Consider the following 20,798-nt stretch of genomic DNA (forward strand, 5'->3'; position numbering starts at 1 on the left):
TTCCCGGGAGGGGTAAGGTAATTTTATTAGCGTAGGTTTTCTTTAGCAGCCAACGTTGGACCAAGGGATGGAGGGGTTTCGGATAGATGCCTCGTCTCACACCCTTAGCGCAGGGCCCCCCCCTAACGAGGGGCTCTCCCTCGCACACCAACGGGGTTTATGCCAAGAGGAGCGGGTGTTTCCCCCCTCGCTTGGAGGTCGAATTCAATACATGTTAAATATATGTTAAATGTTGGGAAGAATGTAGGGTGCGGGAGGCAGCTAACATATGCAAGAACTGGGAAGGACCATATAACTTGAAGATGGCGTCTTTAAACGGCAACGGTCAGGGGCGCCCCAGTGGCGAACCACATAGCGATTCCCGAACCCGTCATTATTTGCCGAATGTCTTCCCCCCACTCTGTCTCCCATTCCTCCTCTGTCTCTCTCTACTGGACTGCCCAGTAGATATAAAGCGATAAAAACACAAAAAAATTTATCTTAAAAAAAAAACGGCAACAGTCTAGAATATACAAATCCACAACAACTGTGACTCATATAATGTGAAGAGGAAACGGGAAAGTGAACTGAATATAACATTATCAGAGGATGATTGGCATTCTATATGTGGGACATGAATGTGGGCACATGAATGCCAACCACTCTCACATCTTTTGGCCATGTAATAAAGTGCAACCATTTTGGAAGAGTGTACTCACATATTTTGGCCATGTAACAAAGTGCAATTATTTGGGAGGAGTGTAACCCAGGAAATGCATAGGAATCTAAGCTAAGGACTCCTCATGGAACAATCCATGAGGAGACTATCCACAATGAAGACTTATACCTGTCCAAAATCATGACAAATGCGTATAGGCTGTCGGACGATTAAAGACCACCAATTTGAAACCAAAACGGACCAGACCAAAACGAAAACGGCTATCCCTCATATACCAATCCCCTGTCATGTGAGTCTTGTTTGTCATGTGGTGGTGGTTGTCTTATTCTGGGAAAATGAGTAGAATGGCTATGTAAAAACGGAACACCATACTGTAAAGAACAGAACGGGTTTATGTAAAAGTATGAAAAGGTGATTTTGGAAAAGAAAAGGAAAATGTTTAAAATGTTTATTCAAATGTTCGTAACCACTGAAACATGTGTAAATTGTCTATGAAAAAATGGAATTCATACTGTAAAGTAAAAATGTTATATGCAAAAATGTGAAAAAGTGACTTTGGAAAAGAAAAGGAAAATGTCCATGCAAAAATGTAAAAAAAAAGTGACTTTGGAAAATAAGTGAAGAATGAACCAAAATAAAGAGTAAAAAAATAAATAAAACATGAACATTAAAATTTATAAAATAAAAACATAAGAATAAAAAAGGTTTAAAACATAAATAAAATACAATAAAAAACAGGCCCTAGTGGAAGGCAGAGCATAACAAATGGGTTTTAAGGCTGGTCTTGAAAGCAGCAAGGGAGACTGAGGCCTTGATGGACCCTGGCAGCTGATTCCACAGTCGCGGCCCCAGTGCGGAAAAAGCACATGGTTGACAGCCTAGGAGATATACCTATCATTTCCTCTCACCTGGGTCCCTACCTCCCAGTTATAGATTACATGGAGATATATCTATAATTTCCTCTCACCTGGGTCCCTACCTCCCAGTTCTAGATTACATGGAGATATACCTATCGTTTCCTCTCAGCTGGATACCTACCTCCCAGTTCTAGATTACATGGAGATATACCTATCGTTTCCTCTCACCTGGATACCTACCTCCCAGTTATAGATTACTTTTCCTGGGAGGTTGTGTGCCACAGGGTGACACGCTTCAAAAACAGGCGGGCGTGTGTGTTTTTGGAGCAGTGTGAGTGCATCTAATCATCAAGGGAGAGTTATGATGGCTTTAACATCCACCAGCTGTGCAGAACACCTGCTGGAACCATGCTGCGGAAAACACTTGGAAGAGGAGGGAAAAGAAAACTGAGGAAAACATACTCTGCACCGGAGGAGTGGAGAGGTGAGGAGAGGTGAGGAGAGGTGTGGAGAGAAGAGGTACGGAGGAGATGAGAGCAAAGATAAGAGGTGAGGAGGAGAGGAGATGAGGGGAGGAGAACAGAGGAGAGGAAATACTGTAAGGGGAGGAGAAGATATCAGAGGTGAGATAAGGGGATGGGAGCAGAGGAGGGGATGAGAGCAGATGCGATGAGATGAGGAGAGTAGAATATATGAGGGGAGGAGAGCAGAGAGGAGGAGGAGAAGTCAATAGTATAGACAATAGACTTCTTTCCACTACCTTTATGCTTTATCTCTCTGGATTTTGGGACTAAATCAGCAAAGATCAGCAAAGCATCCTAATTGTGTGATTGTGTTGTATGAGAGCGAACAGCCATTTTATATACTGTATACTGCCAAGGGAGCTCTCACCTCCGAACGCTAACTGCATGTCAATGCTGTGGGCTAATTTACACGGACATGTGGTCCACAATGTGCACCGGCAGATTCCACACTGCTGAAATAGTGTACACTCAGTTGAAATAGTGTACACTCCGTTGAAATAGTGTACACTCATTTGCAGAACCATGACCCTGTCCCTCCACTCTCGTCCCCCCGCTGGATCTACAGTAATCCTGCTAAAACAACCATAGCATACATGAACAAGGTCCTGTCCAAACTTAAACCCCTGGAATGCGGAGTCCCTCAGGGAAGTGTTCTGGGCCCGTTGTTCTTTTTGATAGATATGACATGAATTCTTCCTGCTGCATGGAATCCTTTTCTATATGCAGATGGTGATATGAGATATGTTTGGTATCTCACAAAGATAAAGGTTGAAGTCTTGAGGTCAGAATTACTTCAATAAGCTGTCACTCCATCTTGGTAAAACTCTTTGGCTCCAAGGTAAAGCTGGAGGCTCATTGTTTTAGGCTACAGTAGTGGTGGGAGACACTGTGGTCATGGCCAAGAACTCTGTCAACTGCCTTGGCTGTGTGCTAGACCGCCTTAAATAAACAAACAAACTATAATCTGTTCTCGTTTATTACTGTTAATTAATAAATAGCGATTGTAGAACTGTTGTATAAGGGTCTACGGCCTCGTACCTACGAGCGAATCACAGCTGTGCTGATATTCAGGGTAACAGCACTCCCTCTCGTCTGATATTGCTTAAGTATTTATTTAGCTCCGCCAACAAATAGTTCCACAGCTGTGCTCTTGAACTTGGACCGTTGCCAGGTAACCTGAAAAAAAAACATTTCCTGCACATCTTGGTTTACTGTACCCATGTTACCGCTGGATAGCTACTTTGTATAGGTCTACACATGTTACCTCTGGCTAGCAACTCCGGAATCTAAAAACTCATATTCTGCACCGAAATATCCATAATCTGATCTTGATAACGACCGTTAATGTAGCCTAATAAGCGCTTAGTAATAGAACACCTGTGCGGCAGAGTGATACATATAGTTAAAAGTCCCAGTGCTGTTATACTGAAGATCAGCACTCATGAAATGCCTCTTGTCCAATGAAATTACTTAGTTGGAACTAACTGTTGTATAAAGCCACTTATCAGGGCACAAGAAAATGCTCACCAAGGTAAAATAAATCAGATTTCTTCCAGAATATCTTGACTTCTGAATATGAATGCATTAGTACAGGCATAATTTTGATTATGCATGCCTTTCCTTACATACCGGTGCCCCTACCATCCTCAAAAAGAAGATTCAGTTCACAAATTGGTACGGTTGATCCTTAAACCTCCATCTAGGACACACACATAATTACACCACAAGAGGGAGCACAATTGATTTTGACAGCTGACAACTGACAGCTGCCATTCTGTGGAATGAGTTACCACCAGTGAGCATGAAGATGATTAACAAAAAAATTGTGTTTGTAAAGGACCACTTGAGATTTGTATCTGTGCTATGGGTTATGGATACATGTTGGGAATTTGTATAAGAATGTCTAGGCAATATCCGTTCGTAATTTACTAAATAATATTGAGATATGTACCCCTGAAATGACGTGTGGGATTTTACCGGAAATTCGATGTACCCATAGGCCTACATAAATCTGTCCCTATGGGCGCACCATACTATAGATCAATACTTTGGAAGCGCCTGTTAATGTAGTCGGCAGCAGGAACGTTTGATTTGACTTTTGTATCGCTTTGTATTTCTGTGCGACTTTTTATCCTTTTGTATTCCCATGTGTTGACCATGTTTTTAAACAGAAGAAAGAACCTTTCGGATTATGTTTTGCATTCCTTGGAGAGTGCAGCAAGGTATGCTTTGTTGTGTATTGATTAAGATTGTAACATTGTAAAGTTACATTTGCGAATTAATGATTTTATGGCTGTGTAGTAATGTAATCCTTGTAGTTTGATACCAATGTTATGTAATTAGTGTTTGTACTGTACTGTGGAAACCTTATGTGAAATGTTTGTTTGTCTATTTATGTACATTTCCTATTCAGTTTTCACAGTGATAAAGATGACATCACAGATTATAATTTTGTATGTATCAGTCGAGACTGTCGTTTGGATCCAAGGGCTGTAACAGTGTTGTATAATGGTATATTGTGATTGATGATGTTCTAGTTATTTATAATCTGGTGTATTGGGACGTTGTATGTATCAGTCGAGACTGTCGTTTGGATCCAAGGGCTGTAACAGTGTTGTATAATGGTATATTGTGATTGATGATGTTCTAGTTATTTATAATCTGGTGTATTGGGATTTTCTTCCCCCTTTTGAACTAAGATGGTATTTAGTACTGATGTCTAGTATGTAATTATGTATGTGTAGGAGGACACACACAGACACATACATACACACCATAAAAAAATAACCACAAAGGAAATAAGCCTCAGGGCTTTCTTGTGTGTTTATCCTTTTGATCTTTTCTGTATTTGGGACTTTTTGTAGATCAATGGAGAATTTAAATCAATCAATCAATGATCAGGCTGGTACTCAATGCAGTATTTCAACCTTTCCAAAAAAAAGAGTGGGAAGCTTTTTTTGTCTTCCTTTGCTGTTTACCAACGATTCTGTCCTTTGCATTTGGGGTGCGAGGCACAGGAGAATTATAGGTTTTATTAACTAAGAGCTATAAGTTGCTGACATTAAGGAGCAGTCGTTTTGTTTACATGCCCGCCATGAGAACTCACGGGGAACCTGTGCCGCAATGCTAAGGTATTCAAGCTAAATAGCCTGTGGGAACCAGACCGAGCCACGGGCAATTTCTTTATTAACCTGCTCATTTTCCCCATAACCATAAAGATGCGGCCGGACAGACAAAAGGTCTATTGGAAAGGGTGATGTGTGTGTACCAGAAGAAGAGGCGGTTATGACTGACTGAATGAATGATCATTGCATTTATATATCAATTTAGATAGTCAAAGCACTTTACAATGTAGAGTGGAAATTGCCTCCTTAGCCACCACTGTGTAGCACGCAACCTTGGGCTATGCAGGCTCAATGGCTGCCATACACTGACATCACACACAATGGCTGAAAGGCTCGGGAGACAAGGGCTGATATCAGCCAATTAAGGGGAGGGATGATTATGTGGCCAGAACATTAAGAATTAAACCGTCTTCTCCGGATTCACATCCGTAGGAAAGGACCGGCGCACGTGGCACGGCTTACTTCAATGATACATCTTTATTCCATTAGTTCCACAATAATAGAACGGTGCGTTTCGCAAAATGTGCTTTGTCGCTTTCATTTATTTTTTATTTTTTTTTGGTCTTTTTCCCCCTCCATTTTCCTCCAATTTTCTCCCATCCCAATGTTAGTCGTATGCCAATTCCCAGTCCCTTCCTGGTCGCTGCGCACTTACCCCCCACAGTCAGATCATCTGGGAGAGTGGAGGCTACCACGTGCTTCCTCCGACACACGTCCAGCCAATCACCGCTTTTTTTTTTTTTTTTTTTTTTTTTAACTTTATTTTTTAGCGTTTATCGCTTTCCTGGTCAAGCATGACCGACAGTTGCAGGGTGAAACGGGAGAGAGAGCAGGGGGAGACATTCGGCAAATGACGGCGGGTCCGGGAATCGAACTTGGAGTCAACCAGATCCGTGACGCAGCACGGAGTCCCGTGCGAGCGCGGTAACATGGTGTGCTACTGGAGCACCCCACCGCTTCTTTTCACCTGGCAGCGCGGATTCTCATCGAGAGGGCGTAGCGTGTGGGAGGATCACACTATCCCCCTCAAGTCCTATCCACGCTTAGCAGGCGCCCCGACCGAACTGTAGGAGTCGCTGTTTACAACGACCCAGACCCACCCCGCCAGCTTCTCCCACCCTCTAATACAGCCAATTGTATTAGTGCAGACGGCCAGCCAAGCTGGTGACAACCCCGGAGCTGTGAGCTGGATTCGAACAGGCGAATCCAGCTCACAGCTCCGGGGTTGGTGACGAACGCAATCTCCGCTCGGCCACCTAACCGCCCTTGTCGCTTTCATTTCTAATGGTTGTTGAATTCTTAATGTTTTGACTTTTTTCCTCGCTATGCACCAGCACCCCCCGTGTGCATGCGGATGAATAGGTGGACTATTGGGAGTTTGGCCTGGGACGTCTGGGTTCTGTAACAACTGGATTCAGTCTGGGACCTTGGTTTAACACTAGCACAGCCGACAAGGGGTCAAATGACCCCTAGGCATTTTCAATAAATGTATCCTCGTCACTCGGTCGAGCTCCAGCTCTGTCACTCAATGACTTTTCCTAAAAGTACCAGTTTTATCTGCACGGTTTCTGAAATTTCAAAATGACTTCAGGAAAATGTAATTAGAACGTTATTCCACATATATATGGAATATATATGTGGAAAGTCACAGCACTTTGCAAGCGTCTAGCGCTGGGGTGGCCAACCCGTGGCTCGCAAGCCGCATGTGGCTCTTTGCCTGTCAATGTGTGGCTCTTCCATCCAAAAAAATATATATATATAATTGCCCAGAGGGCCACAGAGGACACAGATACAGTGGTGGAAAGTAACTAAGTATTCTTACTCCAGTACTGTACTCAAGTACAATTTAGAGCTACTTGTACTTTGCCTACAAGTAGTATTTTCATTTTAGGGAAGTTTATATTTTTACTCTACTACATTTATCTGAACCCATCAGTTACTACCGTAATTTTCGGACTATAAGCCGCACCTTTTTTCCCCATTTTTCGACCCTGCGGCTTATATAGCGGTGCGGCTTATATGTGACTCGACGTGACCAAACCCGAACATTTTTAAATCAAAATATTGCTTTTTTGACTGCATTGAAATGTTATTTATCTGTTCCCTTATTTGCTAAACTTAATACAACTTGTAAATGAGTTAATTCTTGTTATTTGTCCGACAGTATTATGTCCCAATGCTAATTTTATGGTAATTAAACATTAAAACACCTGCAGCTTATAGTCCAGTGCGGCTTATATATGTACACATCATTCAATTTAGCTGCTGCAGCTTATATTCAGGTGCGGCTTATAGTGCGAAAATTACGGTAGTTACTTTGAAGAAAAATATGTTGCATAGAAAACATGGCAAAAATGTATGATTATATACTTTCACAGAGGACATAATCAGAGCAGCATAACTGGACGACATACCACTAACATAACCTATAGAGGTCAATGGATCATGGTTTGAATGCTCCCAAGCACTGGAATACACAAAAACATCATGTAGAATGCGTAATTTAATTTACTTCAGATACTTAAGTACATTCAATAGCAAATACTTCTCTACTTTTACTTAAGTAGAATTTGAATGAGCAACTTTTACTTTTAGCAGAGTACTATTTTATCTGGGTATTTCTACTTTTACTTGAGTAAAGGAACTGTGTACTTCTTCCACCACTGCAGATACGAGCCAGCATCTATCCCTGTTGAAGTGCCCCTACCTTTTCCAGGGGGTGTTGGAATGAGTACTGTATGTCTGTCAGTGTTTCAGTTGAAAAAAAGAAAGGCATAGAGAATGATACTGTTTAGATCTCACCTCCCGGAAGGACGTTTTTTGAGTTCATCTTTAATGTGTAGGTAGTGGGAACAAGTAGGAAGAGTTAAGGTAAGGGATAGGTTCATAAACAACTTTTTAGGTGAAAATTATGACATGTTTCAGTTTGACCAACAAGCGCTGACCTCCTTCCAGATCACAGCTGGTGTCCTTCCGGGCGATGGCATCTATAGACCCTACCATAGGTTACAGATTGTACAAGGAACGGTGAACCTACCTGTCCCATTTTGGCATTCTCACACACAAAGGTCTCGTAAGGGATAGCCAGTTCAGGGGGAAACTCGTTGATGTCCAAGACATGGACGGTGACGGCCACTCGACTGGTCAAAACTGGACTATCTGAAACGACAACACAACACAGCGATTAGCATGACACTCCAAACAACAAACTACCCTTAACCCTTTCACTGCCACACGACAGAAGGTTAACCCTTTACTATCACACAACCGACGGTCGACGGTTAACCTGCTGTTGTGTGGCAGTGAAAGGGTTAACCATCTGTGTATTTTTGCAGTGAAAGCGTTAAAAAACAGTATCATGGTATTTATTTATTTTTAATTTTGACTACATTTACCTATAGTCATTTAGCAGATGCTTTTGTCCAACTTGTCAAATTGTGAACAACAAGTCAGCAGGAGGGGTACATCTCTGGCAGCTAATAGTGGCATTGTTCGTCAAATAGTATCAAGCTTGAGTTTTACACTCTAAGTGCATAGTAGTATAGACAATATTAACATGATAGGTAGTGGTATAAGTATAGTAGCATAGTAGTAGTGTTACGAAGGATCAGATTAAACCGAATATATATATTTATTGATTGATATATATTGCATAATATTTGTATTACGTTTGATATCCCTTGTATATTCCTTGTACATATACACGGAATATCCCTTTAGCCTAGTACAGACCATAATATTTCATTCTCCTATTGGACAGCGGTCCACAGGCGCCATGGCCATACCTTCAAGGTCTGGTTCAAAGTCACCGCCGGGGACATGCCTGGACATGAACGGTACTGCGCAAGGATATGAGACAGGAATAAAGCTGGTACTAGTTTATTCATCTAAGCGTATAAATACGGCGTAGGTGAATACAGAAGCACTTAGTCTCACTTAGTCAGAAGTGAAGAGTTACCCAATAAGTTGAAGCCTCACCCACGATACGACGTGCGGTGCAGTATGACCTGTTTGGCCCCAAATAGAGCATTGAGACCGCGTGCGAATTAATAACTGAAGTGTCAGAGTTTAACGCTGTACCGTCGAGTTCGACCTATTCTATTAAGTCAGTAATAGTCTATTTGTGTATAGTGTATCGTGCGGCTAAAGTTCTACAGTGACCAGCATCACCAACGTTTCCTCGTATCAGCTAGAGTGCTTATCCAGGCTGGGCTGCTTACCATGGCGCTTTCACCCGAGGGGCCCTAGACGAGGACCGTGTGGATTATGTACACTGGATAACCTACCGACGACTGCATAGCCCTTTTCGGCTGGATTATATTTGCTTTTGGTCCTGTAATTAATGGAGCGGAGAATCGCCGACACCCACAAGTGTGTGGGATTTAACCTGTGAGGAGCCACGTCGAGTCTGCCTCTCAGAAGTCTGAGGCCGGCTAGCTTTCTTCCATGTGGAGCTACATGCTACGGAGAACAGCTGTATTCGTCTGCGGATCAAGATCTTATTGCACCGTCTCCTGTACTTGGAGTCTCCTTATCATCGTTGACCCAGATTCTACTACCGACAAATCCTCTACCCTTGCTGGCTTACAACCGGGGGGACCCTACCAGTATCTCCCGCTATATTACTAGTGTACCATAGATATAATTCCCTAAGATTCAGGTTGTATGATTATCTCCTGCGTAATATGAGAATGGACATTCGTTATTGATTTGCCTACGCACATTCCTTTGCCTTATAAGCGCATCCAAAGTAAAGTAAAGTATATTATGTACCTTTTGCTGCTAATAAATACTTAAATCCAGTTTTGTGTGGAACCGAGTCATTGTGGGAAGTGTTCATCATTAGATACCTGTGTACTGTATGGCCAGTAGGAATGTACATAAGACGGTAGTGGTTTAATGATACCATACTTATCAATACAGTCAGGGAATTGTACCCCTCAGTTACAATTGGTCCTTCGAGCCGGAGGGTAACTAGCGTAATATTAATATAGTGGTATTAATATTGACATGGCCAATGATGAACACTCCACAAAACGGTTCTCCTAAAATAGATCGCCCGCAGAGTAGACGGCAGACACCTCAGTACTTAGAGGATTACGTTGCCAGTATACTACCTAGCTTTCTACAGACGGTAAATGCGGAAAAAGTAGATAGTAAAATTATGTCCGACCCTACCGACCAGGCTACCCCGCCAATAGAGACCCTAGTGGGTTCTAACGTAACTGACCAAGCTCACGGTGGGGACCAGGAGGGACCTGACATGACTTTACCCCCCGCCAAGACCGAAGAAGTAGTCCCCGGAGAGCTCCAGGATAAAGAAAGCCCTCCAGGGATGGAACTCGACCCACTACAAGAAGGGACGAGCACCCCGGAGATGGATCTCCTCGATTCGCCACAGGAGAACGGATCTCCAACGAGTACTACCAGGAGCGGATCACCTCAACCAGCGTCTTCCCCCAGCAAGGCGGACAAGATGCTGGCGCAGGCCTTCCTCGCCAGCCTGGCAGCCTCAACCGAGCGCGATCGACTCCAAGCACAGACGCTTAGTGAGCGCGAACATTCTTCCATGGAAAGAGAACGCCTTCAAGCGCAGCAACGGAGTGACGAAGACCGTATACGTCTAGAGATTAGACGCCTCCAGACGGAAGAGAATATGGGAAGAGACCGCGCCGAAGCCCAGCGCGCCGCCGCCGAAGCAGAGCGCGACCTCGCTCTCACCAAGCGCGAAGCCGAGTGCGACCGATTACAAGCGCAGATAATGGAGCAGCTGATTACCAGGGCAACCCCCCCTCCCTCCGCACGGGGCTCCAGGGCCTCGTCAAGACAAGGGTCAAGGGCACCCTCCCCTACCCAATCAAGCGACCCTGAGCCCGACCACCAGAGAGAGCCTATACCCCTCTCCGAACCCCTTCCCCGACCGGTCCAAGCGAGACCCAGCTACAGGGAAGAACCGGTCTATACCGCGGAGAGGCTAAATAGACGACTACAGGATCTAGATGACCTGCCAGAGGAAGAAGAAGAGGGAGAGGAGGAGAGTCAAGCCCAACAGCAGCACAGTACTCCACAGGACCAGGAGGTCCAGTACAGCCCAGGCTTTACCCCCGCGGCTCTGCGCTACAGACCCCCGACTCAATTCACGGGTGAGCTTGACGCACGACCAGCCCCGAGGAACAGCACCTGGGTACGCGGGCCATGGTAGCCCACCAAGACACGTAAGAGGAGACTCGCCTAGGAGGCCTCTCCTCCAACGCTCACCGATGTGCCAGCCATCCATGGCATCGTACCTTGGCACACCGACGTTCCCGGACTTCACATACGAGAACAGAGCACAGTACACAGAGCTACGAATGTGCTTAGAGACAATGATGTCCGATGTAGCTGATGAACCGTACAAATATGCTATCCTACTAAAGCACCTCAAGGTGCCCCGAGCGCACAATATAGCGCTGGCATATTCCACCTCTACTACCCCATACACCGCGGCTCTAGCAGCACTCGACCAAAGATATGGACGCATATGGGACTACGTAATACAAGAGATAAGGAATATTGACCGTCTACCCCCAGCCACAGACAATCGCTCACTAGATGACCTGTCTATCAAGGTACAATCCCTGGTAGGGATGCTGGGGGCGCAAAAGGAAAAGGGTATGCACGAACTGTACGCGAACTCTAATGTCGAGAGGATCTTAGAGAAGCTTCCGCCCGCCCGACAAGAGCGCTTCAGGCGGCAAAGAGACCACCGTGATCCTAACGGTCCCGAGCCATCCCTCCTAGACCTAGCCGACTTCCTGGCGAGAGAAGTCAACAGCCTACGGTTGGATACGTTCGTGCGGAGCACCCCAAGCTCCAGAGAGGGACCTAGGAGAGCAAACGATGGCCGCAGATTGGTGACCGTCATGCACCAATCAGAATCAGTACCGAGCAACAAGAACCACAGTACCCCCTCGATGAAAGAGAAGTGGAAGATGGTGTGCCCGTACTGCGAAAAGGAACACTGGCTGTCACACTGTGACACATTCAAGAAGATGACCACCGACGAGGTGAGTCAATGGATAAAGTCCAACCGACGCTGTTACCGATGTGCGCGCAGTCACATGGCAGCCGACTGCCGCTTAAAGAAGAGGTGTAGTCGGTGTGACGGAGCCCACTTAGACGTCCTACACGACAGTAACAGAAGAAAGCCTGCACCCTCAAGCAGCACAAAGGCAAGTGTTATGTACATTGACCCCGCCAGCAGCGGGGGCGCCCGGGTGCTCTTAAAGGTGGTCCGCGTAACATTGAGTTACCAAGACAAGGTCATGGACACTTACGCCGTCCTTGACGACGGGTCAGAGAAGACCCTTCTCCTCGCGTCCGCTGCGGCCCAGCTGGGGCTGCGGGGGAGCGAAGACCAGATGACGATTCGGACAATAAGAAGAGATCTAAAGACGATAAAGGGCGAGAATGTCTCCTTCACTATCGCAGCAAGCGGGCAGCCAGAGAGACGGTATAGGATCACTAACGCTTTCACCAGCCAAGACATAGGCCTGTCGCAGTACACCTACCCCATCGCCAAGCTGATGGATAAATATGTGCACCTGCGTCAACTACCTATACCGCTCATAGACGGTGCCACCCCGACCCTGCTGATAGGCTCCGACCATGCAGACCTCATCGTCCCGATGGACCGGGTCCACACAGGGCCCAGAGGCTGTCCTGCAGCAGTCGAGACCCGCCTAGGATGGACACTACAAGGCCCCCTCGCTAGGTCTCTTAACCGAACAGCAGCCACTAGCTGCCTCCACTCCAGAGTGACAGAAGAAGACACCACCCTCCTACAGCATGTCGAGAGGCTATGGACACTAGAGACAATGCCCTTTAAGAACGAAAAGAAAGACATTCGTTCCAAGGAAGACATTTACGCTATAGCCCTCCTCGAGCGGGGGACAAAGAGAGTCAAAGTCAACGGAGTGATGAGATACGCAACTCCACTCCTGAGGCGAGAGGGTATGCCTACCTTCCACGCCCCAAAAGAAGCGACGGAGCGGTATCTATTGAACACAGAGCGGCGCCTAGCCAGAGACCCCGCTCAAGAGACTGTGTACCGCGCTGAGATTGACAAGCTAATCACAGCGGGACACATAAAGAAAATTGACATTAAAGAGGCCGATCAGACGACCGAATCATGGTACGTGCCGCACCACAAAGTCCACCACAACGGCAAGGATCGTATTGTGTTCAACTGCAGCTACCAGATCGGATCACAAAATCTGAATAAAGAGCTCTTGCCCGGCCCAACACTCGGCCCCTCTCTACTAGGCGTGTTACTACGTTTCCGCCAAGACAAGGTGGCCATCAGCGGCGACATCAAAGGGATGTTCCTGCAGGTGCGACTAGTGGAGGAGGACAAGCCCCTGCTGCGGTTCCTATGGAGAGAGAGGATCGGGGACGAGCAACCAGCCATCTATCAATGGGAAGTCCTCCCTTTCGGAACCACATGCAGCCCATGCTGTGCTACGTTTGCACTGCAAAAACACGTCGCAGAGGACCCAGCAGCTGATGAAGAGGTCCGACAAAGTGTAGGAAATAGTTTCTACGTGGACAACTGTCTGCAAAGCGTCTCGACGCCAGAAGAAGCCGAGGCCCTCCTACTCAAGCTCCGCGCCTCCCTGATCAAAGGCGGCTTTGATCTCAGGCAGTGGGCCAGCAGCGACCCTCAAGTATTGCGCAGCCTCTCCCCCGAGGACAAGGCAGCAAGCAGCGAGACCTGGATGGCGACCATCCCAGGAGAAGCCCAAGAAATGACATTAGGACTAGTCTGGCGCTTCAAAACAGACTCGCTCCATTATAAACACACACCCCTGACCAAGGAGCAGGGAAGGTCGACTGCACTACCGACCACAAGACGGAGTGTATACAGAACACTCGCCAGACAATATGACCCGTTGGGATGTATTCTACCTTACACCACCAGGGCAAAGATGATTGTAAGAGCGTTATGGGACAAGGACCAGGGCTGGGACGACCCCATACCCGAACACCTTGCCTCCACATGGAGAGAGTGGGAGACAGAACTCAGCTCACTCCCAGGTGTCAACATACGCCGCAGCTACTTCCCACCCACAGTGAGGCCGGAGACGTGCCAGATGGACCTGCACGTCTTCAGCGACGCCTCCGAAGTAGCCTACGGTTCGGTGGCCTACTTGCGTGCCCGAGAGGAGGGAGGAGAAATACATACTGCTTTCATCCTGGCTCGCTCAAGAATAGCCCCACGCAAGCAACAATCTATCCCGCGTCTAGAGCTCTGTGCAGCCCTAGCAGGAGCGCAACTCGCCACGTTAATCCAACGTGAACTCACCATCCTGGTGCAAAGAACAATCTTGTGGTCAGACTCCACAACAGTACTCACATGGATCCGGTCTGATTCGTGTAGATACAAGGTCTTCGTGGGAGTCAGAGTCACAGAGATCCTAGATTTAACAGAAGCAGCAAGCTGGAGGTATGTGGACACAAAACACAACCCAGCTGACGTCATCACCCGGGGAATGTCCCTGGATGACCTCACCCGTCACAATCTATACAGTGACGGGCCAGAGTTCCTCAAGCTCCCGGAAGAAGAGTGGCCTACACCCACCCCACGGGAGGCGAGTAAAGAGGAGGCAGAGAACAAGAAATCTATGTTCTGTGGGTTGACCACACTACCCAACATAGACGATTGCCTCACCCTTGAGAGTGCGCAGCTAAAGACATTCCTGTGGCACCACCCAGAGGTTCAGCTCACTACTGACATTACTGCAGCTAACTACGAAGAAGCAGAACTTCTTCTCCTACAGCGAGCCCAGAGAGACTCGTTTCCCGATGAGCTAGACTGTCTACAGGGAGCAAAGCCTGTCCCGTCAGACAGCAGATTGCTCCACCTAGCCCCCGAGAGCGACGCCCATAATCTCATCAGAGTGGGTGGTTGTCTGCGGAGAGCTCCAGACTTACCGGATGGCGTCAAGTACCCGATAGTCTTAAACAGCCGACACAAGGTCACAGAGCTGATCATAAAGAAATACGACGAGGATGTGCATCACGCCGGGGCAGAGAGAGTCTTCGCGGAGATCAGACGTCGTTATTGGATACTGCAAGGGAGAGAAGCAGTACGACGTTTCCAGCGGACTTGTCTAGACTGTCGTAAATGGCGAGCACAGCCCAGTATACCCCGGATGGCTGACCTACCTCCCTGTCGCCTCCGACTCGGCGACAAGCCTTTTCACTCCACCGGTATGGACTGTTTCGGCCCGCTGTATGTAAAGAAAGGAAGAGGGACCGAGAAGCGGTGGGGTATTGTATTCAAATGCATGACCACCCGAGCGATGCACATAGAACTCCTTCCAACCATGAGCACAGACTCATTCCTTATGGCCTTCCGAAGATTCACATCGCGGAAAGGCAAACCGTCTATATTATTGTCTGATCACGGGACAAACTTCAAAGGCGGAGAAAGAGAGCTGAGAGAGAGCTTCCAAGCTATGGGCCCAGAACTTAAGACCCACCTCGCTCCATACCAGATTGACTTCCAGTTTAATCCCCCGAATGCACCTCACTTCGGTGGAACTTGGGAACGAGAAGTACGTTCAATAAAGACAGCCCTGTACGCCGTGCTTGGGGCCCAGACCGTGGCGGAAGAAGTCCTAATGACAGTCCTCACGGAGATTGAGGGAGTATTGAACTCAAAGCCCCTCGGTTACGTCTCAAGTGATGTAGCAGATGTCGACCCAGTCACCCCCAACACTCTCTTGATGGTGCGGCTGGACCCCGCGCTACCACAGACAGTGTACAGGCCTGAAGAAGCGAACGGCCGAAGAATGTGGAGGTACAGTCAAGTATTGGCTGACAAGTTTTGGAACAGCTTCCTACTCCACTATCTACCGTCTCTACAGACCCGCCAGAAATGGGTGAAAGAGAGGGACAATTTGACAGAAGGAACAGTCGTCATGATTATCGACCAGTCACTACCCCGAGCTATGTGGCCGGCTGGCCGCGTAAGCAAAGTGATCACCGGTGCCGACGGAAAGGTCAGAGCGGCCGAAGTGCTCGTCCAAGGGCGGATCTACACCCGACCCGTGGCGAGGCTAATAGAGTTGCCAAGGCTCCCCGATACTATTGATGACGACCATGACCCCATGACTTTGTGAACTGCCCTACCCTCACAACAGACATTGAGTAGTGGACAGTGCGGTTAATCTGTCTCTGCTTATCTAATTAGGTGGGACTAATTAGGAGGCGGCTGTTACGAAGGATCAGATTAAACCGAATATATATAGATTGATTATTGATTGATATATATTGCATAATATTTGTATATCGTTTGATATCCCTTGTATATTCCTTGTACATATACACGGAATATCCCTTTAGCCTAGTACAGACCATAATATTTCATTCTCCTATTGGACAGCGGTCCACAGGCGCCATGGCCATACCTTCAAGGTCTGGTTCAAAGTCACCGCCGGGGACATGCCTGGACATGAACGGTACTGCGCAAGGATATGAGACAGGAATAAAGCTGGTACTAGTTTATTCATCTAAGCGTATAAATACGGCGCAGGTGAATACAGAAGCACTTAGTCTCACTTAGTCAGAAGTGAAGAGTTACCCAATAAGTTGAAGCCTCACCCACGATACGACGTGCGGTGCAGTATGGCCTGTTTGGCCCCAAATAGAGCATTGAGACCGCGTGCGAATTAATAACTGAAGTGTCAGAGTTTAACGCTGTACCGTCGAGTTCGACCTATTCTATTAAGTCAGTAATAGTCTATTTGTGTATAGTGTATTGTGCGGCTAAAGTTCTACAGTGACCAGCATCACCAACGTTTCCTCGTATCAGCTAGAGTGCTTATCCAGGCTGGGCTGCTTACCATGGCGCTTTCACCCGAGGGGCCCTAGACGAGGACCGTGTGGATTATGTACACTGGATAACCTACCGACGACTGCATAGCCCTTTTCGGCTGGATTATATTTGCTTTTGGTCCTGTAATTAATGGAGCGGAGAATCGCCGACACCCACAAGTGTGTGGGATTTAACCTGTGAGCCACGTCGAGTCTGCCTCTCAGAAGTCTGAGGCCGGCTAGCTTTCTTCCATGTGGAGCTACATGCTACGGAGAACAGCTGTATTCGTCTGCGGATCAAGATCTTATTGCACCGTCTCCTGTACTTGGAGTCTCCTTATCATCGTTGACCCAGACTCTACTACCGACAAATCCTCTACCCTTGCTGGCTTACAACCGGGGGGACCCTACCAGTATCTCCCGCTATATTACTAGTGTACCATAGATATAATTCCCTAAGATTCAGGTTGTATGATTATCTCCTGCGTAATATGAGAATGGACATTCGTTATTGATTTGCCTATGCACATTCCTTTGCCTAATAAGCGCATCCAAAGTAAAGTAAAGTAAAGTATATTATGTACCTTTTGCTGCTAATAAATACTTAAATCCAGTTTTGTGTGGAACCGAGTCATTGTGGGAAGTGTTCATCATTAGATACCTGTGTACTGTATGGCCAGTAGGAATGTACATAAGACGGTAGTGGTTTAATGATACCATACTTATCAATACAGTCAGGGAATTGTACCCCTCAGTTACAAGTAGGGTACGTAATAGTAAAAAGACAGTGAGAAGGTTAAAATATACATATATATTTAAATATATATATATATTTCAGACATTGTTTGAAGAGGTGTGTTTTTAGTCGACAGAGGAACATTGTCCGGGTTTCAGCTGCTCTGACTATGGTGGGAAGTTCGTTTCACCATTGTGGAGCGAGAACAGATAATAGCCTGCTTCGCTTTGATGAACCCCCCAGGAGCTCGGATAGGAGTGGGTCTGAGGCAAGGATGATGGTTGTGATATTAGTGTGATATTACCATCAGAATTGTGGTTTAAATTGGATTATACCATGGTATTATTGCAAAAGTGGTACCATGGCGATACATACCATGGTACTACCATGGTAAATTATTTATACAATGGTTGGTACCATATATAGTAAAACTGAAATTACCATCAGACTATCATGATACTATGGTTTGGGGTTGGCTGGTTTAAGCAGCCACCCCTGCCCTGGGTCAAGCTAATTACACCTGGGAGGGTTGGCTGTGCACCTGCATTGAAGTAATACACATGATAGAGCCTCTTCCGCACCTATTTCCATCTGCTCTGGCACCATCTTGCTATTCTCTTCTAAACAGGTTCGTCTTTGCCATCTACCATCGTCTCTGTGCTGGAGGCCCCCTTCGAAAGCCGCTAAGGGTAATAATTCTCTATCATTATGATTCTCGTAGATCAGTCGTGTAAATATAGCGTTGTAAATTGTGATGTGGAGGGTGAAAATAACAAGGGCTAAGAAACAATATATTATGGGGCACTGACATCCTGTGGACCTCCTTAGTATTGCTCCAGGTGAGAAACTTTCACATTGAAAAACTACATTCATAGGGTTCAACTGCAATAATCTTGGTGGGCAAACAAGATAAGATACGCTAAGATATTCCTTTATTGATCCGTTTGGGGAAATTCAGGGTGACAACAGGTGATTGTAATCAAATAGATGGTCATTAAATGACAACCATGGCCAATGAGCATCACACCATATTGTTTCACAAAACACGCCATGAGAATACAATGAATAGGGGTACATTCCTGCATCTATTACTACCTATAAGTGACTCAATGAGATTGTACCGAAAATACATACAGAGTATGTCCCAAATGTCCCGACTATGGATGAAGCATGACCTTGTTGTTCCCACTATAATTGCTGTTTTTCCACAGATTCGGTTCTGGGCTTTAGCTTCAAGGTGTGCGTCCCATATTAATTACAGTGAGCGCTCCCTGCGGAGGCGCTAACTGCTATCCAGGCGTGTTTATTACCATGTTTCCACCGTATATATGCAGGGAAGCAAGGGGGAAATGTAATTTTTTATGTGCAAGCCAGGGTAAGGTAAACTTTATGGATTCGGTGTGCGAATAGGCTTTGCTCTGTAGCGGTTGGCTTAGATGTGTTTGTATGTGGTGCAGTGTGTGTGTGTGTGTGTGTGTGTGTGTGTGTGTGTGTGTGTGTGTGTGTGTGTGTGTGTGTGTGTGTGTGTGTGTGTGTGTGTGTGTGTGTGTGTGTGTGTGTGTGTGTGTGTGTGTGTGTATGTGTGTGTGCGTGCACGCGCGTGTGTGTGTGTGTGTGTGTGTGTGTGTGCGTGCATGTAGGTGGGTGGGTGGTTGAGGACCATGCGGGGGGGGGGTCTGTAGAGCTCTCCCCGGGGTATTGGAAAGCAGCTGTGGGTCAGCTGTGGGTCAGCCAGTAACTGTCTGTGACCTTGATGGAAAAAGCAATCTTCCCACCAAGGTAAAAATGACAGAGTATGGGATTTGCTGCTACAGTATGCAGTGACTGAACTATTAACACTGATGCTCAGCCAGCAAATACATTATAATACTGTGATCTTTTCCCATTAATGCGGTTAGATTTTTTTGTTTGTTAAAAAAGCTACGGTTAACCTTAACCTTTGCCAATCAATTCTCTTAATCCAAAAATCAATAATATTGGCAGTAATAATTATATGCTGACTTGCTCAGCATTGTAGTGAGTGCTGTCTTCTCTCTGCCCACTAGATGGCGGACTGGTATCGCGGCTCCATTCAGATCAAGTCTGCTGTCAGCATTTCAGCACAACACTGCATTCCTTTTGAATTAGAATCCTGTGTTGCTAGGGAATGCTGCTTCAGGGGTCAGACATAAAGCCAAAGCCTGCTCTTGTATGTGTGTATATATACCTCTACTGGATAACAACCTGTTCATTACATTCGTCTTTGCAAGCAAATCAAATCAGCCAGATGTCTATAAAGAATGTGCTGAAAGGGAGAAATAAAAACACCCCTTTAAAAAAGTGTGTGGGTATAGAATCCATTAATGGTGGAACTGTGAACGGATCAAATAAAGGAATAATGTTTAAAGCACAGAGACAACAGACACAGGCAGAACAGACTGACGGACAAGCGCACATGGGCTCCACACACACACACACACACACACACACACACACACACACACACACACACACACACACACACACACACACACACACACACACACACACACACACACACACACACACACACACACACACACACACACACACCAAGTGCACTTGATGCATTATTGAAAATAGCTAGTCGAGGTGCCATCTCATGCTCGGTACTGGCCAGGTACTCTGCTAAACTATCAGTACAGTAACTGTTGTGGAAAGGGTTAAAGGCGCCACATTAAAAAAAGGTGAAAGATTAAAAGAAAAAGAAAAGAAAAAAAACTCATTGCACCATTTGTTTCCTTTTGGTGCAATGAGGTGAAATCCTTTTTAATGTGTTTTTCTCATTTCATTTTATTTTATCATTAATATTGCAGATGTTTCTTTTTCCTCCACTCAAAACCAAACACCGTTTTTTCCTTAAACACCATCGGGCGTCTAGCTTTACCGCTCGCTCCTCCTCACATAACGCCTCCTGCTCCGGTGCCGTGGCGCCAGCAGTGTGTCTCAGAAGAGCGGCAGACAGCCACTTTCATTTTGCTGCATGACTGCAGTGTCTGGCAATGACCAGATAGATCGTTG

General features: G+C 46.2%; 1 protein-coding gene across 1 annotated transcript in view; it reads right to left on the reverse strand.

The window, feature by feature from the left end:
* Positions 1-20,798, reverse strand: part of LOC311238080 (cadherin-12-like) — a gene marked incomplete at both ends in the record, with an annotated part of 187,865 nt that overhangs the window by 31,442 nt on the left and 135,625 nt on the right. Inside the window, one exon of the mRNA XM_084326050.1 lies at positions 8,202-8,323. Within this exon, the coding sequence (XP_084182176.1) occupies positions 8,202-8,323 (122 nt within the window). The remainder of the gene's footprint in view (positions 1-8,201; positions 8,324-20,798) is intronic.

Source organism: Notolepis coatsorum (genome assembly GCF_963971535.1).
Source record: "Notolepis coatsorum genome assembly, chromosome: 12".
In the NCBI taxonomy this organism is placed as follows: Eukaryota; Metazoa; Chordata; class Actinopteri; order Aulopiformes; family Paralepididae; genus Notolepis; species Notolepis coatsorum.